The sequence below is a fragment of the Ceratotherium simum genome, chromosome 4 (assembly GCF_057802395.1).
Source record: "Ceratotherium simum simum isolate JZ-2026a chromosome 4, ASM5780239v1, whole genome shotgun sequence".
Lineage (NCBI taxonomy): Eukaryota > Metazoa > Chordata > Mammalia > Perissodactyla > Rhinocerotidae > Ceratotherium > Ceratotherium simum.
Window position 1 is genome coordinate 85068153 of NC_141903.1, and position 22021 is coordinate 85090173.

Below are 22021 nucleotides of genomic sequence, written 5' to 3' on the forward strand. Positions count from 1 at the left end.
GAAGACAGGAGAAGTGGTCAGTTGGGCCGTTTTAGTGGAAGAAAATACCGTGTTGTGGTTGGTGTGAGTGCACACAGTAGGCACTCAGAACTGAGTCTGTACTCTGACTCTCCTGTCCCTTTGCTGGAGTCTTATTCAAAAGTCTCATCATACGCTAAGAAATTTGAATTATTTATTAAAAGCATCAATCTGCTACTTACTCATTCTCATAGCATTCTTACCAAAAGACAGGCAAAGTTTGGTTCTTGCAATTTTATTGAATAGGCAGCAGTATTCCTTGAACCAATTAGATTTTCTTCTCACTTATGTGTAATAATCAAATTAGTTTAGGAAGATGCGTGAAAGTTCTCATTCTTTCATGTTTTTAAAAAAACTAAGACTATTAACTCTCTTACCTTATGAAGTTCTGTAATTTTATAGACTTGCGCTAGTAACAAGAAAGCTTCTCTTGTGAATTTACTATAACTTATACTACATTAAAGAAATGGACATTTCTTTTTTCAACCAAAACAAATTTGAGGGAGCTGAAAATACTTTTTTTTTTCTCCTTTCTGCTCCTTACTACAAGAAAACTTTTAAGAAGAAAACTATCTTGTTTTTTATCACTTTAAACATATCCATATCTTTTATATAAAAACACAATATAGTCTTTTGTAGGTGCTAATGTAGATATCTTGGAGTGTGTAACTAATGTGGGATAAACTTGTAAATATCTACTTTGCACTCAGTAACTTTTTGTTCATTTTTACATTGTATTATGTTTTGTTTTGATTTTTATCTTGATACATTTCCTGTATTCTAGTCACTGGATCTTTGCTTAACTGAAACTGTTGAAAACTAATAATATATTGATGTGGGAGTTGTAAATTTAAGGCTTTGCCATGGATAAGATTATAAATACTTGTTGCAGATAAAGTATACCAAGTAATTTAGTTTCAGACTAAGGTGGTCATCCATATTTTAAAATCTGAATTGATCAAAGCCCTGATGTGCTAGACATATGTTGCAGCAGGTTTTAAGTCACATTGTGTTTGCAGGCGTGATGTTAGCGATGGGTAAAGCTGGTTTGCCATCTAGTGGTGGTTCGCAGAGGTCTCTACTTGTTCAGGGTATATTTTCCAAAGGTTCTATTTTTAGCAAGACTGCACCATAGCAAGCTGACCTAATGCTTTGACATAGTAATAACGCAATGAGAAGAACAAGAAATAGAAAGAAATCTTCCCTTTTCTCCATGATGGTGTTCTTGACTAAAAAAGCTCAATATAAATGATGTTCATAAAGCAACGAAGACAAAAACAAAGCTCAAGATGATACAATATTCTTGATATTTTAAAGAAAGAATCAAAATGAAACAAAAATGAGAAAAATAATTAACACTTGAAACTGAAAAGGAAAAACAAGAATAAATGTTTTTTATGCCCTGGTTAGATGTTTCTGGAGGTAGATATTTAACTTATTTCTGGAAATAAGTCCTACATTTTGAAGATACCTTCATAACTAAGTATACTCATCTGCTCTGCTGTTCCTCTTCAGACGTTCAGAATACAACCATTTTATTAGCAGTAGCACTTGTTCTACCATATAAGTCACACATAGAGTTAAATAGTCTACATGTTCTCAGTTCCTTCTTTTATTATTCTTCGTATTGTCTTCACTCCCAATGGTTTGCCTCTTCCCTTATTCTTCCTGACCATGGCTGTTTCAGAAATTAGTCTTAGGAAATATTCTAAACCAAGAGAAGCTCCCTTACCCTCTCCCCAGAAGTTGTAGATATCATTTTTGATCTTAGATAACGAACCAAAACATTAGTTAGTATATTTTCTCTTCGTTTGAATAGGTAGGGTATTGAAAATCTCAAGTAGAACTGACTTACTGAACTATAACATCTAACATTATCAATATATATAGTTTAAAAATTCAGACATTAAAAATCGTATTTCTCAGAATTAAATATACCAGGATTTGGAGAGTAGAGGTGGAGAAGTTTGCTTATTTATCAAAGTTCAAGAAATAAAAATTAAGTTTAATTTTCTCAAAAATGTAATTTCAAATCTTTGAAGAACAGAGATTCTAAATATTGAAAATAGTACAAGTCTTTCTCTAGTATAAAGATAAAAGCAGCCTAAAAAAATAGAGATGCCTGACAGCTGCTGGCTTTGATAATGCTTTCCTGCAGTTGTGGTAATAGTTTTTCTGGCCTCAACTATTAGAACAAATTAAAACTGCTCAGCTTGAGTAACTAAGGAAGCTTTTTTAAAAATTGCAGTTTCAAACAACTAAAGACCCTACAGCAGTGCCTAGACGGACAGAGCAAAGAAGGGAGTGTCCGGGGTTCACGTCTTGACTTGGATTTTCCAATTAGAATGGAATGAAATCTTTTCCTGTTAGAAACCCTACTTTTTTTTTTTGTTTATTTGGTGTCAAATGAGTATTTAGGAAAAAGTTAGCCCTGGCATCCTAGACCAATATTGGTTTTCCTTTCATTTTCATGCTGCTACAGGTGTCAGGATATTTAGTATGAAACAAAAAAATATCATATTTTAACATCACATCTGTGATAAGAGCTTATCTATTTTTTAAGTAATTTGAAATTACAGGTTTTCTTTGGAAAACATCTTATTATTGAAAATTCTTCCCAGAGTGGTGCAGTTTTTATTAAATCCCCTTGGAAAAAAAAATATAACAAATAGCAAATATTTAAAGGCTATTTGTAACACGATTTCAGTTTTTTATTTACTATTGGGTACAGAAATAAAAATGGTCATCATTCATTGGAGAATTAAAGATAAGGAATATTACAGATTCCCTATATGGGTGAGATAGATTTATCTTAAGTATACATTAGCATGCTTTTAGCTTTTTAAAAAATAGCTTATCACTAGGTGGTTTTCAGGAATTATTTACCTTATATTCTATATCAGAGGTCGACAAACTTTTTTTGTGAAAAGCTGGATAGTAAATATTTTGGGCCGTGAAGTGACAGCTACTGCGCTCAACTCTGTTGTTGTAGCGTAAAAGCAGCCATAGACACTATGTGAACTAATGAGCTTGGCTGTTCTAGTAAAACTTTATCTGCAAAAACAAGTGGTAGGCCAGATTTAGCCCATGAGCCATAATTTGCGCACTCCTGTTCTATATGAGTATAGTCACCACTAGATAGCCTATGAGGGATCCAAAGGGTGAGGCCTAAGAACAGTGTTTCTCTAAGTGTGTTCTGTGCCCTTCCGACATGAGAGTCCTGGGAATCACCCAGCTCCTCGTATATCAGAATTCTTGGGGATGGGGAGTGTGGGGCTGGAAATCCTTTTGTGTTGTGTTGTTTGTTTTGTTTTTAACAGATGAATCTTACAAACAAAAATTTGAGAACCACTGGCTAAGATTGCCGATGACGTTCAGCAACAAATATTTATTGCCCTCCCCCCACCCATGCTAGCATTACTGCAGGAACAAGATAAATAGAAATCCTTGCGCACACAGAACTTAGAGTCTACTAAAGGAGACAGTTAGTTAATAAAATAAATAATTTTTAAAATATATGATATGTTAGATAGTGATAAGGACTAAGGAGAAAAAGGAAACAGAAAAGGAAAATTGGCAGTGTTGTGGAAGTTTTGCACAGGGTGGCCAGAGAAGGACTCATTGAGAAAACACCATTTGAGTGAAGACCTGAAGGAAATTAGGGAACAAGCGCACGATGTCTGAGAGAGTTTCTGGGCTGAGGGACAAGCAGGTGTAAAGCCCCTGAGTTCAAAGCAAGACTGGCTTTTTCCAGGGACATGTGGAGGTCTGGGTAGCTGAAGTGGAGTGTCAGCTGGGAGAATAGTCGGATGGAAGTAGATAACAGAAAGCCACAGCAAGCAGAACTTTGTGGGTCGTCGTAGGTATTTGGGTTTTCCTCTGAGTAGAGGGTGTTAACAGGGTCATTCTGCCTACTATGTTGAGATTAGTCTGTAGGAGGGAAGGGTGGAAACAGGGAGACCAGTTTGGATGTCATTGCAAAATTCTGACACGAGATCCTTATGGTCTGGACTAAGGTGGTAGCGGTGGTGAGAAATGATTGGGTTCTATGTGTGTTATGAGCCAGCAGATTTTGGGGATGGTCTGGATATGTGTTGTGAGAGAAGAAGACTAACCAAGGGTGACTGCAAGGCTTGTTTGGCCTATTCAAGTGTAAGAACGGAGTTGGCATTTACTGATGCGGGTGAAAGTTAAAGAGGAGGTATGAAAGGGAATATCAGAAGCTTAATGTTGAACTTGTTTAGATGAAGATGGCTATTAGGTATTCACAAGATGTTGAATTGGGAACAAGATACTAGAGTCTGGAGTTTTATTGTTGAGGCTTGGGCTAGAGAGAGAACTTTGGGAGTCATTAGCATATGGATAATATTTAAAGCTATGAGCCTGGATGACATCACCAAGGTAGTGAGTATAGATTGAGACAAGAAGCTCTACAATGATCCCAGGGGGCACTAATGTAAAGAAGTCAGGGAGATAAGGAAGAACCAGCAAAGAAGAGCGAGAAGGAGCAGCCCATGAGATAGGAAGAAAACCAGGCAGTGTGGTATCCTGGAAGCCAAAGGAAGACAATGTTGCAAGGAGGAGAAGAATAATCAGCTGTGTCAAATGCTGCTGATAGTTCAAATTAGTTTAGGAGACAGTTGACCATTGGATTTAACAAGGAGGTCATTGGTGGCCTTGGTAAGGCTGGTTTCAATGGAGCCACGGGGTGAAAGCCTCATAAAAGTGGATTCAGGATAAAATGGGAAGAGAGAAATTGGAGGCAATGAGTATGTCCAACTCTCTCAGAGTTTGGTTCTAAAGGGAAAGTGAGAGATGAGGCAGTAACTGGAGGGAGTTGGGGAAGAGGTCAAGGAAATGCTGCTGGGGAGTGAAATGTTGGCTATTATATATAAACTGCTCATCCCTGCTGAGAGACAAAGAAAACAGCTCTGCTGGCACCTGTGGGAAGAGTATAAGCTATTGCCAGGTACCATCCCTTCTATCCAGCAATCAGGTAAAATCTTGAGTATAAAGTGTAATCAGGGAATAGAGTAATTGGATACCCTTTGTGCACAGTAGGATGCTTGTCAAGAAAGAGTAAAATATAATTACTTACTTAGAATGCCTGCAAATGTGAATACTACCTGTTTTCTGTTATTTTTATATTCTATAAATGCTCTCTGACATTACGAATACCTTTGACATCAGTAGATATTTTTTCCACTTGAATTTATCTTATCAATTTTTTTGTGTACATGTATCTGTTTAAGATACATGTGTTTCAAAATACATATTTTAAATTGGTGATGGAAAAATAACTTGTTTGTACAATTTGAATTCTCTCATCTTGCTTATTTTTATACTTTAGTATTAGTCAAATTAGTAAGCTCTAGTTTCAAACCAGGCTTCTTGGTGCATTAATAATTTCTGTAAAAATCTGTTCTGTTTAAAGACTCTTTCATATAATTCAGGCATGAGTTGAGTAACTTTAAGTATAGACTTCATGTTTATAGGTAAGTAACCAAGTGAATATGGGTATCACTTCATTTCTAAAGAAAGTAAAAAAGTATATAATCTGCCACTTGTATCAGAAGACCAAGCCCATGGGCCAGTTTCTTTAAAAGTTTTCTTTAGTTATCTCTGCATGCTAATTTGAAAGGACTACTGCTTAATCAGTGGAAACTTCCCTAGCATACCAAGATGTCCGCAGGGTAAGAACAAAGTAGCATATTTTTTACAGTGCAACATTTAGGTAAAATAAAGTACTGTCTCCCATACTATCATCTGGAACAAGTTTACATGGAAGTCTGAATATAAAATAGGGAAAAGGGAGAAGAGGGGATTACTTTTGTATTCTTTAATGAAAAATTGAGTGGTTAAAAAAATTAGTGTTTTAGCTTCTTTTTTGATTGAGTCAGCCTGATACTTTATCCTAAATTATATCTCAGATATTTATTTTCATACCCGTAGTGTTAATTTTTGGTACACTAACGTGGGTTGATCTGTCCTTGTGACTGCGGTCAGGAGTGGGAGGCAGCATAGAACCAGATTCAGCTGATGGAGGACTCCAGCCACTTGTCTCACAGACACCAGAAAAAATGTGTGGGTCTGTGGGTATTTGTGAAAATAAATTGATCTAAAACAAGTTATTAAAGTTTTTTATAGAACATTATTCAAACTTTTATAGTTTATTAGACCAGCAGACAGCATAGTCCCCATTCACAATCCACAAGTCCATCGCCACATACCTATATCTAGTATATGGAAATAAATGTTTGAGAAGTTTTCTCATCCTCTTGAAAAGGCCCATAATGTAAGTGAGCAATTTTGATGCTTAGACTAAATCCATATCAAAAGAATCAACCTGCTTATAACTCTGTGCTGAATTGGATTAGCCTTGCCAAAATAACATCCAGGAAACTGGATCTGTTAATACTTTTCAGCTATTTTGTATGAGTTATTTTAATTGTGTTGATGATGATAGAATATCTAAGATGTATAGGAGATAAACTACATGTTTATGCTTATCAGCAGACTGTGCCAGCACAAGTATGTCATTTTGTGAGCTAAATTAGTTTAATACTAGTTGGAATTAAAATGTGTTAATCAAGAATGTCTTATCCACTAGGGTGTCAGTAATGTCTGATGGAGATTTTCGTGAAAAACAGAAAAGAAACTAAACAAATTAAGATATATGAATTATAAAGTAACTTTGACAAAATTCATTTGATGTATAATTTATGCTTTCATTACTTTTCTACAGAAAACTCATGAAGCATCTCATGGAATTAGAAAAATGGAAATATGTGAACATTCTTACTATATTAAAGATGGCTGAAATGAAATGCAGAGGTCACAACACTGTAATAATTTTTCAAAATAATATTCTCAATATTATTATTGATAACACGTGACTTCAAGAAAGTTAACACAATTAAGAAAAAAGAGAGATTTACTTCTAAATGAAATAGAGAATAGCAAAATAGAGAATAGAGGTCTATGTAAGAAAAGCATGTGCAGTAAAGAGAATTGAGTTAACTAGAAAAATGGACACAAAATAAGTAAAAAGTAATATTTAGTTTTTAAAAGAATGTTTATGCTTTTGATTAAATCTTATAGTGAACATATTTTTATTACCTTTCCAGGACTATAAATAAAGAAATATAACCTGCCATATTTATCATTTTCTAAAATTATATTTGGGAGAAGTATTTCCCCCAAATATTTCCCCTTGAAAGATTCCAGAATAATTTTTATGTCTAGAACTGTCTTATTCCCTGTCTGCTTAAAACAGTACAGCAAAAATATCAGAAGAAAGATTAAATCTGTCTAAAGCCACGTCTGTGCAGGACCAAATAAGGTAGATATTTGCTCTTTATGTAATTAATATAATTACTGAAGATAACCCATATTTCTCCAGGCTGTATATCAATTTGTACCTTGTGTTTTTGCCTGAATGTTATGGAAGCAAATTACTTTTTACCAAGTAACCATTTTCTTACATATTTTTAGACTAAAGATGGTTATATGCTAAAGACAATATGACATTAAGAAAGCAGATGTTCTTACTCAAATGCTGAGCCTTTTCTTAATGGAAAGAGAATATGTACGCTAAAATGTTGTTTCTGAGATGTGAGGATTATAGTTTTTCGAATATATTTCAGTCTAAGAAGACTGGAGTCCCATGTATAAACACAGCACTGTATGAGACCAACAACTGAGAGACGAGCTGCTGTGTGGAATTGTTAGCCATTCTCGTGGCAGGTCTATGCTTCAGACATAGATCAATACGTCAATCACACTTTTTTTGCTTAATCATACATAAGTTAGCCTGACATCCTTTTGTACCAAAGGGTACAAAAGTTACTAAATACTGCTACTCTGTAAAACTGCCTGAGAATCATTATTTTCAATCCTGACACCCCAGAAATAGTAAGAGAAAACTGACAGCAGTAGGAGAAAATAAAAGGCCTTATTAGTCATCTAAATTATAAGTGCTCTTGTATGTTGTTGATACGGATATTGTAATTATAACTCATCTTGGGGTATCTTCTCAGGGTCTCCAACATCTTGTTCTTTACCTACTTTTATTAGGTCCTCTGGAAGATATAATTTATCCTATTTAAGCAAGCAGAATTTTCCTGCTATACATAATATATAAGCATTTTCTCACTAGACAACCAGATATGTTATGCCAATACTGTGGCCTACTCTTTACAATTTTAATAGATTCTACCTATTTTTAACAGGACACATAAATTGGTCAGGTGAGGTTTTATACAAGAGAATCAACCTTTATTATATCGTTTGCTAGTTTTTAGAGTCTTCCATCAATGTTGTTCATCCACTCAGACAATGACCAGCTACAGAACCAAACAAAGGTTTATTGAACGCTCCTCTGTACGTTGTCTCTCCGAATGTGCTGCTTCCTTCCCTTCCTCATGAACTTCATTATAAGTTATCACATTATAATGAAAAGTTTGATTATAATGATGATACTCTTCTAATAATTATAATCATAATACCTTCTAATAATACCACATTCATTTACCACCATTCCCCACCCGTCTTCTACTCTTTTGTGGCATTTGACTTAAAAACACAAATAAATGGTCTAAAGACAGCATACATTATCAAAACTCTACCAAAAATGTTCGAGAAAAAAGAGATAGAGCTATTGAATTTATTTTATTTCGGTTGTTGCATTTCTTTTAGTCCAGTGAATCAAGAACACATGCTAATTAGTGCTTTATATGGAAATTAACTTGCTTACCTGAAATACCACTGCCTTTTCAGCTTTTCATGGTTGAGTGGTAGCAGGGGTAAAGAATTCTACATTAAGTGAATGGTTGCACAGTTGCTGGGGGGCCTGGGAGGAAGTGCCAAGTCAGGCAATTTATTTAGGGTCAGTTGGTCGTAGGAATGAAGTATGTGTACCTGCCTTTATTCTATAAAGGTATTACTGTAGCAGGATGTTGTAGCAGTAAGAAAACTAAAATGGCAGTTAAGAAATTTGGTCTTTGCTTTTTCTTTTACATAAAATAAGGAGGTTGACCTAGTAAACTCTAGAAAGTAAAATTTTCTGCTCTAAAATGTGTCAAAAAGGCATATTTAAATAAAATTCTGGAAATCAGATTTTATTATAATTGTATAATACAGAACTTTGAAAACTTAAGAGAATAATTTTGTGAACTAAGTTACTTTTTAAGTGAGTGTTCACTTGCTAAATTGTTTTGTAAGTTCGTATTTTCTTAAACTTGGTAATTGTGTATTTCAGTCATTTAAAAAGATATTTTTTCAGTTAGAAGCAAATTTCACATCAATAATTTTGTCCTCAAAAAAGTTCAAAATTACCTTAAATTACATAAGTCCTGTATAAGTGCATATTTTAGAACATACCTCAGACTTCTAAATTTTCAGAAGTGTAAACTGTCCTATATTTTACATTTGTCCACTCTGGAGAAGTTAGTGTTGTTCTTCTCTTCATCATTTATTTGTTCTCAATTATGCTCATAAAATAAATATAGTATATAGAAAATACTCAAATGATTGGCATTTTAAAGAAACTTATTTTTAATGATTTTAAATTTTCTTTATTATCAATTTGTTCTTAAAGACTAAAATTTAAGGAGTTTCTAAAGCCATGTTGAAATATTTAAAATAAGATATAAGATGATTTATACATTGCTACATTAATTTTAAGGATTCTAAGAAATACTAGTTTTATTTTATGGATTAATGCCTTGACATTAAGGTAGTTACTTGCTCTGCTACGGTTTTGTGTTCTTTCCTCTGAAGGGGGTTTCCGTCATATCAAGGCATACATTATACTGCAGTGTACTAACTCCTCTATGATAATGGTTGGAACAAAGTGCTCAGGAAGTAGAGGGAAAGGAACCTATAGAGCTTCTTTAAAGGGAGATGACATTTAAACTGGCCCTTGGACAATTAATAGAAATTTGCCTGGCAGAGAAAGAAGAGTACAAGAGTAATCTCAAGAAATAAAGAATATTCTGGAGCTAATAAATAATATTTATGTTTTTTAGAAACTATTAAAAATGTTATAAAATATTAACAAAATTAACATTTGTAATGTGGCATTTAAGATGCCACATTATATTATATATTATTATATATGTATGTATTATATATTATTATATATATGTATTATATATTATTATATATATATAATGTATGTATTTTATATATATATATAATTTAGGGCCTAAAATGGTTCTTATCACCCATAATTTCAGTACTGGTAAATTATTTAAAAAATAATTCCACTAGGGGGTGGGGATCGTCTGGGACCTTCAGAGAAGGAAAGAACTGGACTGAACAATCTACCTTCAACTAGTGTGAAGAAAGAGAAAGAGCTGCTTCCTGCTGATTCTTAGGAAATTGAGATAAAACACTCAGGGCTTATGACAGATCAAATAGGAAGAGGGAGACCACTACTTTCCACTAGCAAAAGGGGCAAAGAATAAAGGAAAACTTACTTTTTAGGAAGCAGAAGTTTAAAATTCCATGAATAATTCTTGATATAATGGAAAATAATAATCCTTTAGAATTGAATGATATTCATTCTGAAATAAATTATGATTCTAAGTGGTGTGATCTTGTCTCTAAAAGACTACTTGGAGGAAATGAGCTAGACAGTTTGTATTTCTAATAGTTTTTTTTTTTTCTTTTATTTAGTCACCAAATATTTATTGATTTTCTGGCTTTGTATATATTTTTATTCCTTCCACTTTGGGTTATCCCATTCGTTTTGGTCTGATAACTGAAACATACAGACACGAGAATTTATGCCTATAAATGTAATTTCCATACGTCAGATCACTAACTGTGCTATTCAATTTATCTTATATTGTAAAGAACCTTACTCGTGAGTTTTGCCTAATTTGGAATACTTTCTTAAAAGCGTAGCCTTGATTTTCAGTCATCCATAGCACCACGTGTTCTGTCAAGTAAGGATGGTATAATGTGACTTCTAAGGGAAGGCACCAGATTGAAATATTATTTTCTTTGAGTTTTCATTGATACTTGCCATTTGGTGAAGAGAACATTCTATTTGTTCCAGATTAGTGGGCTGATACAGAAAACAATTTTTCCAGAAAATTGTTTTTCCTATTAATTATAAGACGGTGGACCTTGAAAGTCCTAAGCCGAGGGCAGCGATCTTTATCCACTTTGTTCACTGATATGTCCAACCCCCTGGAACAGTGCCTTTGTCAGTGTTTCATGAACATTTATTGAATGAACAGATCTCTAGCATACTTTTTAATCGATAAGTGCAGCTTTTTAATTCTCCCTGTTGAACTTTGATCTGAACCAAAAGCATCATTGTTTGTTGAAGTATTTTTTTCTTTAACTAGGTTTTCCTTTTTCTCTGGAAGGCATGGGAATAAGTGTCTCCAGTTCCTTGATAAGGATGGTTTGTGCCTCAGGAGCATATGCCTGTGTCCCCACCCCCACACACTTCAAATATTTATAGCTGTCTACAGTATACTAATCTTTATACCAAAGGGTAATGCTGGGAATAATTAACACAGAATCATGAGATTTAACTGTTTTTTCCCTAAAGGACTTGAGAAATTGTCTAGTCCTACTTCCTCGTTTTAAGGCTGAGAAAACTAAAGCCCTGAAAGGTTATTAGCTCAGGGCCCTCTGCTAAATAGTGGTAGTGCAAACACTAGAATCCAAGCTCTTGACTTCCAGTCAAATGTTTTTTCCACAATTATAAATGACTTTTTCAAGGGCAAGCCTTTTTCTAGTTAAAACATTGATTCACCGTCATGACACCTTCAGGCAACTATTTTAATGCTCAAACTATTTTAAAAATTTTTACCCCAAATGTAAAGAGTAAGCACACTTTCATAGCCAAGGACTCTTTTGAAGAAGCTGTTCTCAGGCTATTAATGCACAGAGCACTGACATGTCTATCAATAGATACAATTTGTACTATCAGTAGTAATCTCTCAGATTAGTATTTTACCATAAAAGAATTTAAATTTTAGTATCTTGAATTATATTTGAAAGCAAATTGACTTCTGAATAGTGAAGTACAAATATTAGTACAGAATAGTCTCAGTTGCTAGTCTGCAAACTCTTGGGTTGTTGCTATGACTACACAAGCTGATGAAGTAGGCAGTTGAGGACCTAGGTGGTTAACTAGAAAACTTAAGATGAAGATCAATCTAAATATTAAGAGCTTATGTTATACAACACTACTATGATGTTAAAAATGCTTTAGGGGCCGACCTGGTGGCATAGTGGTTAAGTTCATGCACTTCACTTCGGCTACCCGGGGTTCACAGGTTCAGATCCTGGGCACAGACCTACACACCGCTCATCAAGCCATGCAGTGATGGCGTCCCACATACAAAGTAGAGGAAGACTGGCACAGATGTTAGCTCAGGGACAATCCTCAAGCAAAAAGAAGAAGATTGGCAACAGTTGTTAGCTCAGGGCCAATCTTGCTCACCAAAAAAAAAAAAAAAGCTTTAACCATAGCAATCTTTATATTTTATATGTATATTGTGTTTTAGGTAAAAATAGTAGATTTTTATCTAAATTAACTAGATTTTTGTCATTTTTTGCTTTAATTGTATGGTTATAAATTGGAATATATAAGTGATTTTCAATTTTGTTTTTTTTGCCGAAAGAACCTAAATTTGAACCTTTTGAAGGAGGGCATACAAAAGGAAGTAACTAAAGAGAGAATCTGTCTCTCTCCCAATCTTATTCCATAGGGACTTGCAGGTCCCAGCTACACATGTACTGCTTTTCCTTCTCAGCGGTTGCTCCATGGGGCTTCAGAGTCAGATAGGAGAGTACAACAGACAATCTCACTAAAATACATTTATTCACAATGCCATCGATTTGAGAAAAAATTTCTCCTTTCAAATAGTACATTAAATTAACACTATAACATCATTTTACATTCAGAGGAACATGCAATTCTCAAATGCTCTATTGCAAATAAGACACATCTCAATATTTATCTCAGCATTTAGTTTTTAGTAATATTTTTAACATAATTTCTACCTTCTATTCATTTCAAAGTGAATTTATTAAAGACAGGAATTATTAGTAACCGATTTTTATTTCTCCATGTTTCAAAAACTAAATTGATATTACGCTTTGGATTAGTGAATTTGTCATATAATATCACTTGGTGAAAGAAAGGCAACCATTCCAAAACCAATGATACAACATTTAATTATTAAAATTTTTAAATAAGTCCAGAATTTAAAAACAGTTTCATAAATGAAATTAGGTGATTAGGAAAATAGAAGAGGGAGTGTGAATATTGGGATAAACTTCTATTTGCAGTATATTAGCTAATTAATCCAATTTAGGATAGAGTTTCAGATGATAAAAGACAACTTTGATCAAATATGTGAAAACCAAACATTTTTTAAATGTTAAAATTGGAAAATCTGCTTAAGCTTTATCAGCTGGACATGATAATATTACCTGAACAATCCACTGTTTCTGTCCATTTAAAATGAACACCTGGGAGTACATTAACACAGAAGAACACAGTGAGCAAAAAGCCAAACTATTTGCTTAATTCTGAAGTTCCTGTTGTTGGTCTGTCAAACCCTCCAAAGGATATTATAGAAAAAGCCTGTATAGCATAAATTTGTTAGGATTTTACCTTTCAGATGCTGCTTTTTAAATAGCCCTGGAAAATATGTGTAGCTATAAACTGCAGGCCTAATTTCTAACAATGTTTGTAGAAAATACGTTATAAATGTGGAAATTAATTATGTAAAGTACTATAGATTTGGCTTTCTCAAGCCTTGGTTAAATTGATTCTTAATTTGTATTAATTCATTCTTAACATTCTTCATACTATTCAACCATTTAGAGTTGATAATTTGCTTATATTACATGTAGCATAATCTTAATATCTAAGTAAATTGTGTATTGTGATGTAATTAAATAAAATTATATTATTTCTATTTCTAGAAAAACATCATAAAAATGGAATTTTTAAAAATTTTAGAAATAAACTTAGAAAAATTTGGTGTGCAAATCTGAGTGATCAAAACTTTTCCCCTCCCACTCAATATTGGACAACCACTAAAATACTTTTAGGATATTTTTCAGATAGTTTTTGGACAAGTCAACATATCTTAGCAGCTTGTGATTCGTCTAACAAGATAAGTTGACTTGGGGTTTTAATATAAGACCCTTTTTTTCTTTTGTGGAAAGTTCACACCTCAGAATCTGCTAGGCTCAAAATATGCAAAGAAATTTCAACTATAAAAGCTATAATCAATTTTGAATTCTAACAAACCCTTGATGAAAAAGCCAAAGCTTTTTAACTACAAATGACCCTTAGAAAAGAGATTTCTTTACCATTTTGAACAGAGCTACGAAAGAAAAGGTGAAGAAATTTGGCAAATTTAAAATTATTAAAGGAAATTGATAACCAAACTGGATAATTCAGGCAAAAGCGTATACTTATATACTCAGAACCCAGTTTGTACAATGATGTAGCCAGTAAGCCTCTTCCTGAAGTCTTTACTGAGATTTAATTCCCTAAATTTCTTAATCTTATATTTTGCTCATTAAATATCATTATCTTAATAATAATTCACATTTTAAAAAAGTTTTGCTATAGTTATTTTAGTCATCTGTGATGTTTTTACATTTTCTGTGGGAAATTTTCCAGATATTCTACAAAATAAAAAATAGGATGGTAATCTTTCTTAAAACCATTTATTTCTACTGAAAGCAGCCACATCGGAAAGTAAATTGATTTGTATTTTGTAAAATTCTAAAATTTTTTGAAGCAGTTTACTTTCATATCTGTATTTTACATTATGCTGTTTTTTTATTTATTTCTTTGTTTTACTTCAATAGCCTTTTATGTCACCTCGGTACCCTGGAGGTCCAAGGCCCCCATTGAGGATACCTAACCAGGTAAGATTTATGTACTACTTAAGTTGCTTTTTTTTTTTTTTTTAAGACTCAATAAAGATCTTCAAAATGTTACAAATATTTCTCACCTATAAAAACATTAAGGGACCAAGGCTGGTGGAGCAGTGGTTAAGTGTGCACGCTCCGCTTCGGTGGCCCAGGGTTTGCAGGTTCGGACCTTGGGCGTGCACCAACGCACCGCTTGTCAAGCCCTGCTGTGGCGGTGTCCCATATAAAGTAGAGGAAGATGGGCACAAATGTTAGCCCAGGGCCAATCTTCCTCAGCAAAAAAGAGGAGGATTGGCATTGGATGTTAGCTCAGGGCTGATCTTCCTTTTTTTCTACAAAAAAAAAATTTAAATGATCCTTTATCTATCCCATTTAATGCTACTTCTACTAATGTATAATGTACTTCAAAGGTTGACAAACTGTGGCCCATAGGGTGGCTGACTGTTTTTGTAAGTAAAGTTTTATTGGGCCACAGCCACAGTGACTCATTTATATATTGTCTGTGGCTTCTTTTACACTGCAATAGCAGATTTGAGTGGTCATGATGGAGACCATATGTGGCCTGCAACCCTAAATATTTACTATCTGGATCTTTACAGAAGAAAGTTTGCCAACGCTTGGAGTCTGCCATATACTTTCAACCTAATTTTTAAAATACATATAATTTTGGTAAATGCTAATTATACTCTCATTTGAAGGATGGCAATAAATTTTCTCAGAACATACTTTGGTTTATTTTTATGTAATATAGTTTCAATATCATGGCTGTAACATTCATATCAATTTTGACAAATTATCATGGCATATCAAGCATATAATTAGCTGCTTCTAGGATGGTTAGATTTATTAATTAATAAATTTTTAACAATAGACCTTCCAACTTTTTTTTACCTACAAGAGCTCTAAGATTTCATAAACTTTGTCTTCATATCGTTTTTTGTCAATATCATAAATGTTTATTTGCTACAGAGAATGAAGCACACTTTTTACTTGCAGGGAGTTTATAGTTTAGTTTATAATATAGATAACATCCATGTGTAGCACAAGAAGAAATTAAATGCTCAGCTGTATGGAATATTTATGTCAAGATAATTGTTTTGTTACTTTCTTATATCTGTTATTTGTATACCTCAGTGTTTGCCTGGATCTAAAGTAAACCCTGTTATCACAATAAATTCTCTTTTTTCCTTCTTATTCTCTATTTCCGCTTCCTTGCTGACCAAAAACGGAACAAGGAACTTGTGCTTACTAACACATTTGATAGCAACAGAGTTCTGCTTCTCCTCTCCTAACTCTTACTGAAATTATGCTGTGTCCTGGAAGTGTCCCAGTCTGCTGGTGGTGTCTGCTTCTAGGGTGCAGCAAGGAGTGCCAGCCCCCACATTCACCCCCAGGGGAGAACTTTAAGCAGGCAGCAGCGCTGGGTCATCTCATGGTCACAGTGCTGGACATCCTCACATCAGCAGCTGAGGGAGTTTTCTCCTTCAGACTGAATCTGCATTCAGTACGTAGGGCCAGGGAACATGGCATGGAATAGGGAAGAGACTAGCACAGATGTCAGGGGTTCCAACATACACAAATTTTGTTTTCTCTGGGGGTGAGCCTGTTGTATATATTGACCGTCAGACCTACTTATATAGGTGCCTGAGTCTTTTACATTTCTTTTTAAAGAACAGAAAGTTGTGTCTTTCATTGGAGTCTTCATGGTGTTTCAGACGTCCCATCCATAGCTTTGTATATTACGTAGATTTAAGAGGATCCTGAAAATCGGCATTAGGGAAACGTAAATTTCTTGTACAACTGACTTAGAATTTTTTTGACTCCGTATTTTCCATATCAATGATGAAAATCTGATAGAATTGGAATTGCGTTCATTTGACATTGTTGAAATATTTGCCATGTATAAGATACTATGCTAGGTTCTGTATCCACAGAGACTGATAAAATGAAAGACACTTTTAGGAAGAGGAGTGGGTTGGTGGTGGGAATGTGGAATTGTAAATCTAAGTTGTTTGAAATTTTTTTTTAAGAACAAGTATGTAATGCTTTTGGTATTTTAAAAGAGGCAATTAAAAAGTTAAAGGTAATACAGAGTTATGATACAGGCTCTTTTTCATCAAGAATTTTAAACAGACTTTACCTAAGTATATTTTAATTGTGCTCTTCTGAGTGGCTCTTTTTTGTCCCTCACCTCCCCTACACAGACATATTAGTTAAACTTCATTAATTCAAACATCTATCTTTCAAATTTATAATAATTTACATTTATACTATTTTTAACAAATTTTCTGAGCAAATTAATTGTATTAATAGTGAAAACATATTGTTTTAGGAAATCTTTAACCTATTTAGGAGCATGACCTTTACAAGCAGCAAAATGGTTCTTCTGTTTCGTTATGTAGTCATTAAAGTAGAATTGGCAAACTATTTTTGGTGATTAATTGGAATGATGTATATAAAAAGACAAATATGTTAAATAGTTTTTGATTTAGTCTTCATTTAAAATGATCACAAACTAACGAAATTTTGTTTTATTGATAGATTGTATCTAAGAACATAAAAAGTGAAATATTAACCTCTTCAATGGTGTTGATTAGTCATTTTAAGTACGTAAAAGGCACTCCTTTAATAAACAGATCCTTCAAAATTTATAATTACTAATGATTAGACTGTAGATTTTAATTTAATTTAAGTTCTCCTGAGATGGTTTTCATGGTTTCTGGACTAACTCCACAATGGTACTGTTCTATAAGTAGGACTGGGTATTTGGCATATAGTATAATATCACTATTCCAAAAAAATATAGGAAGGGGTAAATAGTCTCTAAAATGATGAAAATAAAATTACAAAAATATGAAATATGGTAAAGAATAAATATACATGAGAGAACATATGAAACATAGAAATTAAATCCAAAAAATATATTTGACTATACATTTTTACATTGGAATTGTTTTGTCAGAATCAGTAGTTGGTGTTGAAGCAGCGATAACCTGGAATAGAACAGATCTTCATCCTTCTCAGAGATAAAGTGTTTGATCAGAAAAATTCACAATATTCATTCAACACTACGCTGAGGAAACCAAAGCAGCCAGAAATACAGAGACTGTTAACGAGTGACACCAAGAATAAACTATTGATTTATTGATCCTACAGAATTTTGAGAATTTATTTCTCACCATTCTTGAAGCTCTGTTAAACAGATATGTGAATTGAAATAACACGTAGTTAATTCTGTTGACCATTTTCTATTTGAGCTGAATTTGGTATTCTAAAAATACCAAATATTGGTATTCTAAAAATACACTATATCAGACCAGTCTACTGAAATTCTCAAAGGTATTTGTCCAATAATAGATGAGTGGTTAAATAAATTATGGTATATCCAAATGGTGAAATCGTGTGCAGCTATTAAAAGGCATGTTATAGAATTAAATTTATTGATGATATAAAATGGTTGTGATCTGCTACCAAATATAAAAAATAATGCACAGGGCCGGCCTGGTGGCATAGTAGTTAAGTTCACACAGTCCACTTCGGCGGCCCAAGGTTCACAGGTTCAAACCCCAGGCATGGACTGACACACTGCTCATCAAGCCATGCTGTGGCGGCGTCACACATACAAAATGGAGGAAGATGGGCAAAGATGTTAGCTCAGAGCCAATCTTCTTCACCAAAAAAAAATAAAATAAAAAGGCACAAAGCATATGTAGTATATCACCTTTGCTATATCACTCAAGTATGTCACAAACTCAGAGAGTCCACCCAACAAGACATACACACACATTTGTCAAAAAGACTGTAAGAACTGTACCTTTTATTTTTGGGTGGTAGGATCATGAGTGATTTCTTTTTTTTATTTATGTATTATTAAAGTTGCATTGAACAGGTATTTCCTTTGTGATTAGAAAAAGGTATTAGTTAATTATATATATAGATAACTAAAAGTACAGATCTTTATTTTTCTGTTTAGTCAATATTTAAGATTATCCTTTATTAATACTGAATATATATTTCTTACATGATAAAAAAATAATGGATGCTAAGGATAGGAAAATCTTAAAAAGACTTTTCTTCATCACTTTTCAGATATGGAAAAAATCAGCAGGAATTTGAGCAGAAAAAAAGTTGTTGGGAGGGGCCAGCCCAGTGGCGTAGCAGTTAAGTTCACGCTCTCCACTTCGGGGCCGGGGTTTGCAGGTTTGGTCCCAGGCACAGACAGACGCACTGCTTGTCAAGCCACGCTGTGGCGGCATCCCATGTAAAGCAGAGGAAGATGGGCACGGATGTTAGCCCAGGGCCAATCTTCCTCAGCAAAAAGAGGAGGATTGGCAACCGATGTTAGCTCAGGGCTAATCTTTCTCACACACAAAAAAAGTTGTTGGGACATTTACTTACATCTTGAAAATAGATTTACTATATCCCCATATAACCAAGGTACCTATATTTTAAACAAACTACATTCTTACTCTTCCTTGCATGTTTCTTATTGAGGATAAATGCTATTTAGCATGTCTTTTACCAATAATTTTCTGTCTTCGGTAAAATTTTTCAGAAATTTTGAGATAGAATTTGACTTTTATTTAGTGATATCGATATGAAACCATAAGAGAAACACTTCAGCTGCATAAAGAAAAATTTATTCTACACTGAGTAAATAACAGGAATCTTATAGCTGAAATTGTAAGGAGGATCACTATAGCAAATCTCTAACTTTAAAAATTAAATATGTTGTACCTGTTTAGTATAACTTAGTGGTTAATGATGAAAGCATAAAGTAGCTTTTTTTGCCAATTCAAAATATCCCTTTCTGTCAGTTGGGATCTCCTTATTTCTTTGTTTCTTAGTGATAATTACATTATTAATGTATTTTAATTATTATTTGAAATCCAATGAAACAATGAAAAACGTATTATTTCCTTATGACTTTGAATTATGGTGTATTCTGGGATATATGTATTTTCCAATTATTTTCTATCATTGTAGGACAAAGGAAATTAACAAATTCCATATGTGTGGCAAAAAAGAAATTTATTCTCCTTCCCAAAGCAAGAAAAGTTTACATAGTGAATGCTGTGCAATATTAGTCAGTTTAAGTTAGAGTTATATAGAGCTTTTTGGTACAGTGTTTACTACTTTTGCCAAAACATATTTCATTATCTTATAGCCATTTTGTCACAGATATACCCTTTTTGGACATAGCCAATACAAAAAATGCATTGCCATATATTTGATAGGAAACTTCATAGGGCTATACAAAATCTCTCTCAGAAATATTCAATCATTCAACAAATATTTGTTGAGGTTTACTGTGTGCCATGCACCATTCTAGATGTGGGGATACACTGGTAAACAAACTAATGGAAATCTCTCCTTGTGTGGATCTGGCATTCTAATGCAGTGCTGCCCAACAGAACTGTCTGGGATGATGCATGTTCTAGCACTGCACTGTCATAGGCTGTAGCTTTAGTACTTTGAGTACTTTTGAGCACTTGAAATGTGGCTGGAGTGACTGAGGAACCGAATTTTTAACTTTACTAATTGTAATTAATTTAAATTGAAATAGCTGCACGTGGCAAAGGATGTGTATTGGACGGTGCAGTTACAGTGGTTGAGATATAGAAAAAAGAAAAATAAGTAGGTATATATGTTAAAGGGTGAGCTGTGCTTTGGAAAAAAATATCTTCCTACACTGAATGTAACATTTCTATATTTTAATACCTTTTCTATTGATATTGCCTTTTTACACGGAAAAAAAAAGTGGTGTTGTTGAAAGGATCTCCATGGTGTCAAGCGTCTTAGGTCCAAGTGCCAGCGATGCCCAGCAATGTATGACTTGGAGCAAGTCACTTACCTTTCTGGGCCTTGGTTTTCTTACCAGTAAAATGAGAGTAGACTCAGGTATTTCTAAAATGTCTTCTAGTCCTAAAATTTCTTGATTATATGATTCTACTTCATTTCATATAATTGAGGGGGCCCATTAAAATTTTTGGTACATTAACATTGTTATCCAAATTATATCATAAAAGCAGTGGTAAATTCACTATTTTTTTCATCACTGGTGAGCATTTGCTCTCTATGAGTAGGCTGTATAATGGTATTCAAGGAAATAAATATCAGAATCTTTAAGTTCCTAGAGGGGCTTACCTTTGCAATCATAATGAATCCTTTGTAAAGCAAATAATTCTTTTATGAAGCAAGAAATTCCTCCATGTAATTATTTTTGTTTTAGTAAAATTTTGTATTATTTCATTTATTTTACATCCTAGAATTCAAGGCGTGTATTTTAGAACTTTTAGAGTATGTTGATCTGATTTGAAGCCCTGGCTCAGCTACTTACCAATGGTATAACCATGGACAAATTAACAAATTACTTATGTATTAAACCTCAGTTTCTCATCACCAAAAAGGGTGAATAATAATAACCTCATAAGAATGTTGTAAGCATTGAGTGAAATAATAAATATAAAGAGCTTAGCACAATTCCTGGCACAAATGAACTGACTCACAAGTGTATATTATTTTTGATATTATGTTTATGTTTTTTATTATTAAGCACTCTCATCATTAGTGTTATTTTCTCTGTCAGAATGAAAATCTTTTATAGAGCAAAGAAAGTGTGCCAAAATTTGCTACTAGTTAAACAAGTCTGAATGGAATACATTTAACATGTAAAAAAAATCTAAAAATAGTATCTACCACAAGATGTATAAATTTATTTTCCCTGATAATAAAGGTTTAAAGAATGCAGTGATTATGCCCTTGTTTATGCACAAAACCATCGTCTGGTCATCCCAGGAGTCATAAAACTGTTCTAAAAGTTAGAGATTTGACTTACTCTAAAAGACAAACACTGATGACTAAGGGGTTCAATTTAGATAAAGACACTCATTTTGAAAGACAACTTTACCAAGATTTCTGTAGGATTTGACCAAGACAACTTGATAAGATTTCTGTAGGATCATGCCATATTTTTAAGTGATCAATAGAAACGGGGAAAGACTGCCAATTGTTCTGCTATTCTAAGATAAACAAGAAAAAATAAAGTTTTGAAGAAAATGGTTTCCAGTGATAA

At 33.5% G+C, this 22021-nt stretch overlaps 1 protein-coding gene across 4 annotated transcripts in view; it reads left to right on the forward strand.

The window, feature by feature from the left end:
* Positions 1–22021, forward strand: part of SSBP2 (single stranded DNA binding protein 2) — a 296005-nt gene that overhangs the window by 214087 nt on the left and 59897 nt on the right. For all 4 annotated transcript variants that reach the window (XM_004420399.3, XM_087430094.1, XM_004420402.3 and 1 more), the window contains one exon: positions 14881–14940. In XM_004420399.3, coding sequence (XP_004420456.1) covers positions 14881–14940 — 60 coding nt within the window. The remainder of the gene's footprint in view (positions 1–14880; positions 14941–22021) is intronic.